We start from the raw sequence: 13,219 nt of genomic DNA, 5'->3' as shown, positions 1-13,219 counted from the left end.
TTCTCTATACTGCGTGTAGGACCAGGGCTGTACACCATAAAGTTGACAACTGTTACTTAGTTCTCTATACTGCGTGTAGGACCAGGGCTGTACACCATAAAGTTGACAACTGTTAGTTAGTTCTCTATACTGTGTGTAGGACCACATCTGTATACCATAAAGTTAACAACTGTTAATTAGCTCTCTATACTGTGTGTGTAGGACCACGGCTGTATACCCTAAAGTTAACAACTGTTAATTAGTTCTCTATACTGTGTGTAGGACCACATCTGTATACCATAAAGTTAACAACTGTTAATTAGCTCTCTATACTGTGTGTGTAGGACCACGGAAATAATACTAGATCTTACGTAAAATAGTTAAAGTAACATGACAGTTAGAAAACCCACAATCGAAAAAAATAACTAAACAAGAAAACCTACAGAACCAATGATACTTCCTGGCGGATCCGTTTCCGTCACAGTAAAACTGAAGGCAGAACTTGGTATGAACAGTGGGTTATTATCGTTGGCATCCAGAAGATGTATATGAACTTCGGTGACGCTCGTTGGTGCGTCAAGATTGACATTAGGTACTAACTCCTCAGCAATCACCTATCAACAAAAGGCGAACTAAATAATAAAGTAAAGACAATCCACACTTAGGCACGTTATAAAAAGAAAACATATTTTATTCAGGTTTGTTTTTCTGGTTATATAATCATTAGACAAGTCACATTTTCAACGATGTAGATATTGTAGCATGGTTACGTCTAATTTCATTCAAAAACTAAGGCCTTAATAGTTGAAATACATGTGGCATTAATCTGACAGTGGCATATAACAAATTTAAATATGGCCTACATTGAAGCGTTTCTCTCACCTTAATAATAAGCAAGTCTTTGGTCTCGCGATCTAGTTTGGAGGGGTCACGCACCGTTATCCATCCGCTTGTTTCGTCAATAGCAAAAGCCTGAGAGTCATCTAGCAAAATGTACCTGAATTTAGCGTTGTCGCCCTGTGATAAGGTTGAAAAAAGATTTAGAATATAATAACAAATAAAAATTGTAATGCTAACGACAGAAATATTGTTATTTTTTTCGAAATAAATACTTATTTATTGTTCATAAAAGGTCTTCAGAATATAGTGATTAATTTCAAAAGCAGATATATGTCATCAAGGAAACTGATGACCTAGAGGCAAACGTAAGAACCTTAAAAGACCAAAATATGTTGTAAGAAAGCGTATACAGCCCTGGTCCTACACACAGTATAGAGAACTAATTAACAGTTGTTAACTTTATGGTATACAGTCGTAGTCCTACACACAGTATAGAGAACTAATTAACAGTTGTCAACTTTATGGCATACAGCCCTGGTCCTACACACAGTATAGAGAACTAATCAACAGTTGTTAACTTTATGGTATACAGCCGTAGTCCTACACACAGTATAGAGAACTAATTAACAGTTGTTAACTTTAGGGTATACAGCCGTGGTCCTACACACAGTATAGAGAACTAATTAACAGTTGTTAACTTTAGGGTATACAGCCGTGGTCCTACACACAGTATAGAGAACTAATTAACAGTTGTTAACTTTAGGGTATACAGGGTCTTCCCAGACAGTAATCAAAACGCACTTATTTTTCAACATCATATAAATAAAAACCAATAGAATCTTAACCTTTTGCTGATGAGTTAAAGTATATAGTTTTGAGAACTTAATTCTCTATCCTGAACTGACTTTAAAGGTTTAGCTTAAAACTTCTATCCTAAACTGACTTTAAAGGTTTAGCTTGAAACTTCTATCCTGAACTGACTTTAAAGGTTTAGCTTGAAACTTCTATCCTGAACTGACTTTAAAGGTTTAGCCTGAAACTTCTCTTTTTGAAAAAAACAACAACAATTTATTAAACAAAATCTCCCTAGCTTGAATAACAACTCGACTTGTGTTACGTTAAACTTCTTATAATTTATTCTCGCTACCTTTACTTAGTCATTGAGCGCGTGTCTATATGATATCCAAGTTAACTTACTGGCCTTGACAATCTTCCTCCATTTTGAGTCTTAACATTGCCCTTACAAGTATTTATCGTAGTATATAAGCTTTCATTTAATATTCAGGTGATTATTTATAATTGTAGTTTCCTGTTTATTGTAGGAATTTACTTAAGATGGAATATGTATGTTCCGAAACGTTCAATAAATATGTTGTTATTTATGACTTCGTATGGTTGTATTATTCATCATCACTTTAAAATGTTAAAATATTATTTTTAATATATATGATATTGAAGTGTATCAGACGTAGCTACAAAAATGACAATTCATTTCTGTTTTCTTTTAGGGGTTCCTTTCTTTTAAGTAAAACCACAAAACGAATGTTTACATTTAAAAGATAAATGAACTTATTTAAAAAATATTGCAATCGTTCAATAAATTAAGATGAAATTAATAGCCAAATTGTTGTAATAAAACAAACAAACCTTTTTGAATCAATCGAAAACGTCCCTTCCTCATTCCCAGCTATAATTGAGTAAGTCAGTATCGTATCAGAATCCTGATCTTGAGCCTGCAGGTGAACGATAACTGAGATTATTGGACTCAATCATTAACCTATAAATTTCAAGGACATTAGGAAGTTTGAGACTTTTTTTTATGTTATATTATTTGTGAGCCGTTTGTATGTGTTATAATTGTTCTTAACTGTTTGAATGCGTTATAATATTTATAAGTTGTTTGTATGTGTTAGAATGAACATGCTATATGTGTTATAATAAACTGTTTGTGTGTGTTTAATCTTACTAGAATGGATGTGGTTATAAATAATAGTCTCAAGAAAACATCAGAAGTCTGAACAAGCAACTGTTGTACTTGAAACTTTACATTCGGTACAAATGTTAATTGAGGCAGTTTCAACGAGTTATGTACATCCAAGTATTTGCTAATTACATAATATTATTTCATTTACAATATTAAGAAAATAATCTGGGTTTATGTGATGAACAAATGTGTTTTACTTTAAGAATTTTCTTGGTAAAAATTTATATTTCTGCTAACATCACGTATGAAAATGTCTTGTTTGAAATAAAAAAGTGAGCGGATAACGATTCAAGTGGACCAAAATAATCCTGGTATGGTACTATCGTAATCTATGCTGTTACACACCTTATCTATTGTCATATTAGGCTGGCATTAGACTCGGTGTTATCAAATTTTCACACCTTATTTATTATAATGTTTGGCTGACAGTAGACTCAATAGTATCGGAATTTACGAATTGTTTTTTCTGTTACTAATATGATTTAACTGTAAATGTCTGTGAGCAAAATATGCAAATTGAAAAAGGGACTATGATTATTTCCTCATTTCTTACAAAGAAAGAATATCATTCAACCGATTTTATAAGTGGAAAATGAAAGAATATCAACAAAGAATGCTGTCTCTTCATACTTTCAGTTTCTTTAACAACTATGTGTTCTTTAATTTTCTTCAGTTACAAAAGAATCAAACTTAAAACTTAAAAATCGGATAGATATAGTACCTGTATCTTCATATGAACTGTAAGCCTAGCTTTAGGTGTTAGGAATAGTTCAGGGTTTTTAAACATATTCACTAGAAATTTAAGTAACAATAAAATACCAACCCGAACTTGGGCTACAAAAGCTCCTGGAGGAAGAGATTCCCCAACAGAAGTCTCATAGGGGGCACCTTCAAATTCTGGAGAATTATTGTTAATGTCTGTCACGTTAACGTGGACAACTGCCACAGATGACCTAGAAGTAAGAAACTCATTATAACATCTAAAGATTGTTTATCTCGAACCTTCAATAAGAAACATAATCAAATGACCCTTAAAATAGTTCATTTTGTTTCTTTGTATTATATGTTTAGGAATAAGAAAAAAATTGCTAACTTACATAGAAATAATATCTTATAATATATATAAAGCTCATTTAATAAAATATTGATATAGAGAATAAATACTTTATTTTATGATTAATTTATTGTACTTTTGGTAAAGCTATTGCCACTGCCCAAAACTTTGAACTACTGACCAGAAGGAAGGCAGCCAATCAGCAGCACCCTACCAACCATCATTTATGTTAAGGGATTGATTATTCTTATAACGTAACCACAGCTTGAGGTGCTGGGTATAATTTGTGGTATCAGACGTATTCGAACCCGGCTCGCCAGCTCCAAAATACAGAGCTCTACCACAGGACGAACCTGAGCCCCAGAATAAATACTAATTGTTTATTTAGAGAAATCATCTACAGTTGTTATTCGTGCTGAAACATTATACTCATGCCTAAAAGAATTACGATATAAAATAATGAGATATTCAAACATTTTTGATATATATATAAACAAACCTTCGTTCATATCCAATTTCGGCTGAATCAGTGGCGAGAAGGAAAAACGTATACTGAGAAGGTTTCTGCTTGATTTCAGAAAAGGCTTTTAGGACATAAACAGACCCGTTTGAAGCATGGACATCGAAAGGAGCAGACTTGCTTAGTCCATCATCTTGTTTAGAATAATGGACAATACCATTGTTTCCAATATCAGGATCCACAGCCCGAACCTTTAGTTAGACGCATACCAAAACATGTCAGAATATAATTTACGTTTCGTTTTTCTTTTTTAGAATAATAGCATTAAGTCAAACAGATTTCTATTAATTAGGAAATGCCCATAACATAATTATATCAAAAACAAAATATCTTGTTTTTTACTGTAGCGACTTGCTACCATTAATTCACACTAATATTTTTTTAATTTATTATTTTATTAAAAACAAGTTCGTTGTGTTTTTTAAGTACCGAGAATAATTACAACCATTTCACTTCTATATTGCATTAAGAAATCAGCATTGAAAACACTTTTAATTAAACATTTATTCTAAGTGTACATACGTATAACATGCTACCAGATATAATGATCACAAATCTAACATAACTTCATTTTAGGAGGAAATATCTTTATATTCGTCTCATATCAAAAGTACTTTATGGAGTTTAAACCTTTTTAGTTTCTAGAAACAAACTATTTAGTGCGCTTCCTAAAGTATGTGCTCTAATACTAAACTTAGCTAAGGTAAGCTTAATTAGATTTGTTAATATAACAGTAGGGTATGTGTGAAAGAGATAAATTTGCTCAGTTACTCTCAGTAAACATGTAATAAGAATCATGTGTGTGTTTTGTTAATTGTGTGCACGCTGGAAAATGCAATTCCCCACAAATCTAATGAAACCAGATCCTCCCATGACAAAGGCAAGCTATCATTTAATAGAATGTTGTTTTCCGTGTTATGTTGACATTTGGTATATGTATTGAAACTCTTTCGTGTTTTAAGTATAATTTTGACACATGCTATAGTTTTAGATTTAATCAGCTCCAAAGAAGATTGTCTCAATTTGAAATGTATCCAGGTCTGTTTCAATTGTTCATTCTCATCAAATAATATCTTAAGAAAAACTAAGTCCGATATGAAAGTAACTTGACATTTCAAATACTTGGGAACTGTATCCCTTAATAATTGAGTCATTAGAAAACAGTATTGCATAAAATATCCCTACAAACACTTGGAAATGTTTCATGATGAAGAAAAATCCGTTCCTGGAATGTACTGTTTATTTTGGGGTTTGGAGGTAAGTATATCTCTCAAAAGCTTTACTTAGAATTAGCTTTAAGTGTATAAATATGGAGCCATCAACGAAGTAGCTTTCAGACCAAACAAAACTTGAAATATTGATTAATGTCATAATTATGTCCGTAAATTGTTTACGTTTATTAAACCCATATACAAAATACTCCTCCCTCACTCCTAAAAACAAAACAAAACAAAAAAACTGGTATCCAGTTCTCCCTGAAGGACAGTTAAATAATTTACAGGCTTTATGCTCTACAGCTCTATATATATTTGTTTTTTTCTCGGAATGGCCAAAATCGTATGTTTTTAAAATTGAAATAGTATTATGGTACATTTGTAATGGTAATTTGCAGGTTTACCACACTAAAGGAAAAAAGGAAGGTTACTTCCAATCTAAATCAAGCGGTATAGTGTTCCGGCATAAGAAGTACCATAACTAATACGAATTGTTCTCTACTGGAGCTAGAAATATGTCAAATATCAAATGAAATTCGTTTCTAAGGAGGAAAGATTTCCACACATCAAAATCTCAGGGATTATCAATTAAGAAAACTCTAAGATTTGTTCATTTTATCCTAAAATCTATAGAACATAAGATTTGTGAATGTTCGACCTTATTATATATTTTTAAAAACATAAACATCGAAAGAGAAAAAGGGGAATTAAACAAAACCTACAGATAAGTTATTATATTATAAAAATCTGTTAAGTCCTGAAAAACTGAAAATTCAGTGTTGTACATGTTCTTATTCTTAAAATATAGAAATTACAAGAAGCTCCACTCTCAGGAACTTGTGGCTTTCAACTATGGTATGTTCTCGATAAATAAGTATTTAAAAATAAGTAAAGAAAAATGAGTAAGTTTCGCCAGTTGCAGTTCACTCCACGCCTGAGATCTATGCGCCAGGAAAATAAAACTGTGCAAGCAGTTACACTGAAATGAAAGATGCACTAAGAAAATAGGGGAGTATATCTAATATAATATAAGAAGATATAGGGAAATACAACATATGCTAGTAGACAGTCTTAATTAGTCATTTTATACATAATAACTTAGTTCCCCAATGTTGGGACACATTTTTGATATTCCTCATTTAACGTTTGTATCGAAATCATCAAACTACACAATCAATCATTATTTTCATACATATAACTAATAAGTAATAAGACTAAATTTGCATGTAAACAGCTGTAAGAATAATAATAAAAACCGAATATAGATTGATATTTTATCACCATTCACTGCTGTTCTTCAAACACATTTGTTTTTCTGAGATTGTATTGATTTTAAGATAAATGTTATTGTCTTGGGTATTGAAAAACTGAGTCTATTGGGTTTTCATTTTATACAAGCTGGTAATTTACATGAAACATTTTCCTGAAAGTATATATTGGAACTTGAAATGGGAGGACTTGTCACCGCTACGAAAGGAAAACTACTGATATTTATTTTCTTTTTCATGAATACATAAAATGTGTTACGAGTCTCACTAATAACATTTCCATTTCTTCCGGTTTTGTAATATAATTAGTAATATTCATTAAAACTGTTATATAAACAAACAAAAAAATTCTTTGATTTAGGTTGCTTTAACATCTGTAAATTCAAATAAGGTTTGGCTTGTCGAAACCAGTAAAGAGTGTATCACAGCAATCGCTCTTCCGATGGTAATGTAACTTACGTTCATTTCGAATACTTTGTAAGGTGGCTCCCTTTCCTCAGGCACCAGAACAGTGTAAGACTCCCTTTCAAAATAGGGTGCATTATCGTTGATGTCGTCCACTCTCACAAAAACTGTCGCAGTACCGCTCAATTGGGGAATTCCTCTATCAAAAGCAATTACCAGAAACTCCACTTTTATATCAGTTTCTCTATCTAGGCTTCTTCTTGTAAGAATATTTCCTTGTTGGTCGACGTGAAAGAAAGAGCTGGCTTTGTTGCCGATGATACTATAACGGACTTCGGCATTTTTTCCAGTGTCTCCGTCAACAGCCTAAAGTACATAATGGGAATTGCTGTATTGGTGTATAACGATATCAAAATATACGCACTATTTCTTGAAATAATAAAATAGTTATTATGCCGAAGCTTTCAGGCCGATAAATCCTGAAAGCTTGGGCTTGATAATTTTTTCTTTTATCATTACCTTTTTTTTTTAAGTTGTGTCGTTGAAACGTAATTTTTAAATATTTTTTAGATTTTTTTTTACTTTGAAGTTGTTATTTTTGCTGCAGCTTAAGGACATTCTTCATGCGAATTATTTTCATCATGAAAAAAGTTACATAACTGAATTAGGTGTCACCGGATTATTTTAAGCTCAGATATCATGCTAGTGACTCATGTAGTAAACGCTAAACTCATTAAATGATTTTTCAGCGACGTATTTGAGATATGAAATGACTTTGTGGATCGGTATAAATATATTCATGTAAGTTTTCGTGTATGATACACTTTTTTATAACTCTTTGTTGCTACTTATAAACACCAAAATATATTGCTTTTTTTTGCATATTAATTATTACCTTTAAAACTTTTTTTAATGGAATAACTCTTAAGCATTTTGCCGCATCAAAAGTATCTTCAAAAAAATGGGTTGGTCTTCGTGGTCATAACCAAATATACTAACTAAAAACTAGAAACATAACTACAGTGACATAAAACTCTAATACAGTAAACTACTTTTCCGTGTGATATTGTTTCCATTTTCATTCAGCTAGACAACAAAGGAATATGTTGAAACTATCATAATATAGAATAGACGAGAGAATCTTTTACATGTTTTAACAGTAAATTAATTTTACGACAAAACAAATGTATAACGAGTAATCTATTCATCTAGTACAAGTAAAATTCTGGAGAACATTTCTTAATAGTTACACTTGTGCACAGCAGCATTATGGAAAAGTTACAAATGGAAGCGATACTTTTAAAAAAACATGTTGGAACCTTTTAAATAGTACAGGGTAAGGAAGGATATATAATGATGAAAATTTTGGATTAATTTTAAGCTATAATTTAAAAATGTGTTGCTTGTAAACACGGTTGTGACTGAAAAACTGATTTCATCTCTTTTTGCTTGCACATAACGTATAGCACATGCTGAAAAAGTAATACGACTTAGTTGTGATGTGGTTCAGGAAAATGTATGTTTTACTAATTAGAACTCGATATCTGGAAAAAAGCTAGTGAAAGTTATCGCTTTGATGAAAATAATTAGCCAGGAATAATTATCTCAGCCTTGTCAGTGTCTTCTAAATACAGTATAATTCAGAACGGCTCTGAAGTGCAAACGTGCTTTTCTTATAACAATCCTCACGTGTTTTACGTAAGATAATTTACCGTTTATAGTAAATATAGGGTAACAGTTTATGGTTTGCAAATTAAGTCCGAATTAAACCCTCTTATCAATCAAAAACCATCTTGAAAGACGTTTCTCCCTCTCCTTACATTACTTTCAGTCAAATTTAAAACATAAAAACACACACAAGAACAATCTAAAAACCCGTGACGGAGTAACGCCTAATAATCAGCGTGTCCCGACTGTAGCTTCGAGAGTTCGTGGTTAGTGTCCCCTTGTCACAAAAAACATGCTCCACATTTGGATCCATAAGTTTGGTTAAATCCCACTATTCGGTCAGAAAAGAGTATCTAAGAGTTTGCAGTGGATACTATTAACTAGCTGCAATTCATTCTAGTCTATCAGTTACAAATTAAGGACGGTCAAGCACAAATAGGCTTAGTGGTATCTAAGAGTTTGCAGTGGATACTATTAACTGGCTGCAATTCATTCTAGTCTATCAGTTACAAATTAAGGACGGTCAAACACAAATAGGCCGTATTTAGTTTTGCGCGCAAATTCTGAACAAAAAAACATAACAAACAAACCTTTTCTATTAGGTAAGTATCGTGTTTTTTTCCAATTTACGTCAAACGTACTTTTAATACCGTTCTTAGAACACTAGATATATTGGAACATCCAACATTTCATAAGTTATCTATGAAGACACAATAGGTCCTCATCTAAAATAAAGCTACTTACCAATACTGTTCCCACTGAAACATTTTCTTGTAATTCTTCAAATACAGAAAAGTTATAGTAATTGTGGGTAAACACAGGCTGTTTGTCGTTGATATCTACCACTTTCACAGACAGCGGAGACACTGCCATCTGGAGAACCAAAGTTTGTATTAGCCAATATACAGAACATAATTCTTTCTTCATCTATTGATGCATTTAATATCCAATTAAATTTTGATTATGACCTTACTCCTTGTTAAATAATCCCGTGGCACGATACTGGGAGAAAATGTGATTTATCATTATAATATCTACGACTTGGGACTAATCTAAAAGACTATGTCAAACACTATGGATCAACTAAGAATAAATCATGAAGTTATTAAATGACGACCACAAAACAAGTGATCAAATAAAACAAAACAATCAGTTCACGACATAAGCTAGAATTTTACAAACTGTGACTTAAAACACTGGATCAAACAAAAATAGCCTTGAATTTGAACTATTGAACAGTTAATAGAATACATGGCTTTAGATGTGAGATAAGTTAATAAATATGGTTTATCCTATGCAATCAGATATAATAAATCATGACTTATAAAATTTGATCAGTTAATTACGAATGATCTACAAAACGTGATCATTTATCAAAACACAACTTAAGCTGAAAACTTAAAACAAAGCCATCCTTAAATCGTAGAAGCAATTATTATTCAGAAAGCAAAACCATGTTCAAGAAATAAAACATATATAAAAACAGAGCATGTTTCAACACATGTATTCAATTAACAACACATTTTTTAGGATTAAGTCTTGGTTAATGGCATCTTAAAACTTGTATGGCTTAAGGCCAGGGAACGGTTGTAAAACATGGTTCGGGACAGTTTATAAAGCACTCCATGATACAATATAAGGGACAGAAACGCATACAAGATCAAATTATTGAGAAACTGCGTATTATTTTGAAGTGTGACGCATCATTTTGCTTCGTCACAAGAGCTATATTTCACAGTAGCCTGTGATTAGGCCTATACTCTAAACCTTCAACATAATTTAAAAAACATAAGAATGAAAGTTTCGGAAAATAAAGTGTTTAAGAGACATATATCAAACTTACTTTTATATTATACAATAACTAGACTCAAAATCTAAAGTTTGAGATACATTAAGAAATTTTCCACGATTCAGGCCCTAGACCCTTTTTCCAAAACTCATGACTGTTACTTTACTACAGCAATCTCAGTGGTAAGTCTGGGAACTTTTAACTCTAAAAACTGTGTTTCATTGATCGCGGTGGGCAGAGCACAAGTAGCCCATTATTTAGCTTTGTGCTTAATAATAAATTATTATTCTGTGCGCTAGATATAAACAATAGTGGTATTTTCTGTATGTGGTCACCAATCGACAGACTTTAAACGTGTGTTGAACTCTCGATGAAAACTAATACTTACACGTGCAGCCTCTCTTTACTTACATTTTGTCCATCAGAAAACTAATGCTTACGCGTGCAGCCTCTCTTTACTTACATTTTGTCGTCAGAAAACTAATGCTTACACGTTCAGCCTCTCTATACTTACATTTTGTCCATCAGAAAACTAGTGCTTACACGTGCAGCCTCTCTTTACTTACATTTTGTCGTCAGAAAACTAATACTTACACGTGCAGCCTCTCTTTACTTAAATTCTGTCCATCAGTAAACTAATACTTACACGTGCAGCCTCTCTTTACTTACATTCTGTCCATCAGAAAACTAATACTTACACGTGCAGCCTCTCTTTACTTACATTTTGTCCATCAGACACCTGAATGAGAAGATCGTATGTCTGTCTTTCTTCGTAATCCAGGACAGTGGCTGTTGTCACTCGACCACTGAAAAATTGGGTTTAAATGAAACTTTGCGACTTTATTGCATCATTTCTGTTATCTAAATTATCTCATGTTGTTGTTTTTTTAATTTAATTGAAAATTAGATATTTATCATATTTTGTGTTTAAAGAAAAATTCTTGAAAGAACATATTGTGGATATTTTATGATATATATATATATACATAAAAGTAATCAAATCATGATACTTGAAGAGTATGTGGGATCACAAAAGCAGTCACATGATTATCGTTTTCTACCCACGCTATCTTAAAACTATCAAAGAACTGTGGGTAAAATGTTCGTTTGTCCGGTGAAGCCTACAGTGTCATGAAAGCTGGTTCGTCTTTTTTGTGTCCCAAAATCTTTCAAAAACGCAGTTAAAAATTCAAGATCATAATATTATTATATCCTAAAAAACGAAAAAAAAATATCTAAAAAGAAATTGTTGATGGAATTTTAGGCTGTGTTATTGATGAATGTTATGTAGGAATGGATTAAACTGATCACACTAACCATAGAGATTCTGTATACTTTTCCTACCGAAAAAAAAAAAAGTATCATAATGTTTGCAATTCATATTTACTCATTCCCGTTCCATAGAATATGAGTCCCCCGGTAGGACAGGTAAGTTTACGGGCTTACAACGCTAAAATCTGAGGTACGATTTCTGGCGGTGGACAACTAACTAACCTCAGAAAATAATGTTCTGTTAATTTTCTACTCAAGGATATTAAATACCAAATGCTTTTCTCAATTTTTTATAGCTCAATTGAGAGATGCACCAAGTTCAGCAAGTAATTAAATACGTGACGTAAATGTCAGTGTTTCGCTTTCCGATTTGAATCTTTAATATTTCGATCGACAGAGGTCGTGTGAATTATACAAATATGGTATTAATGAAATGCAATAACTTAATGTTCCATTCAGGGGTGAGCCTTAATTTTTAACAAAAAAAAATATATACGGTTAAACGGTGTTTGTTTTTTGACAATTTGAGTATTTTTGCAGCTATCCGTGTACATATCCATGAATATACGAGATCACCTTTATCATCTCACTGCAACTCTTCTTTCCACACCTACAGTCAAACTAATGAATTTGAAATATCCTGAACTGACTTTAAAGGTTTAGCTTGAAACTTCCATAATAATCAATTGTAAATCTACTTTGAAAATAAAACTCCCTAACTTTAATAATGAAATGAACCTCAAAAATTCAAATGTTTTTGTTATTGACATTAAGATTAAGGAAGAAAGGATGTATAACTCTTTGTCAGTTCAGGAATCGTATGGCTAGCAAGTCAAACTATTCAATAATCAGTTTTAGCTCAGAGACAATGATATTCTACCTTTTTGCACACTATTTGTGATGTTTTATGAGTAAAGCCTTCAGGGTGATCTGTTCTGGTGAACAATTGTATCAAATTAAAAAAGAAGCATTTTTTTGTGGGGGGTGGGGAGTGGGAGTAGGTTATCAATTTCATAAAACTGAAAAGGTAATGAAGATTTTCATATTTAAAGAATGAAAATATATTTATTATTTGGTATATGTAGCCATTTAAAAGTGAACTACACACATTGAATCAAATTCTGTTGTCTATGAGCGTTGGACACTTTTCAGGATACGCCAACTTAAGAAAAATAGTGAAATGCATATATTGAATCAATTTCAATAAATAAATGTTCGTCATATTT

At 32.1% G+C, this 13,219-nt stretch overlaps 1 protein-coding gene across 1 annotated transcript in view; it reads right to left on the bottom strand.

Annotated features, from left to right (window-relative positions):
- The window catches only part of LOC106461637 (protocadherin Fat 4-like), a gene marked incomplete at its 3' end in the record, with an annotated part of 101,360 nt that overhangs the window by 53,635 nt on the left and 34,506 nt on the right, over positions 1 to 13,219 (bottom strand). The window contains exons 11-14 of the mRNA XM_013921475.1: positions 12,039 to 12,061; positions 11,443 to 11,527; positions 9,677 to 9,805; positions 7,319 to 7,630 (exon numbers count right to left, since the gene is read on the bottom strand). Coding sequence (XP_013776929.1) covers positions 7,319 to 7,630; positions 9,677 to 9,805; positions 11,443 to 11,527; positions 12,039 to 12,061 — 549 coding nt within the window. The remainder of the gene's footprint in view (positions 1 to 7,318; positions 7,631 to 9,676; positions 9,806 to 11,442; positions 11,528 to 12,038; positions 12,062 to 13,219) is intronic.

The sequence above is a fragment of the Limulus polyphemus genome, unplaced genomic scaffold (assembly GCF_000517525.1).
Source record: "Limulus polyphemus unplaced genomic scaffold, Limulus_polyphemus-2.1.2 Scaffold1002, whole genome shotgun sequence".
Taxonomy (NCBI): domain Eukaryota; kingdom Metazoa; phylum Arthropoda; class Merostomata; order Xiphosura; family Limulidae; genus Limulus; species Limulus polyphemus.
Note: the sequence above shows the minus strand (reverse complement) of the source record. Positions and strands in the feature narration are given on the sequence as shown.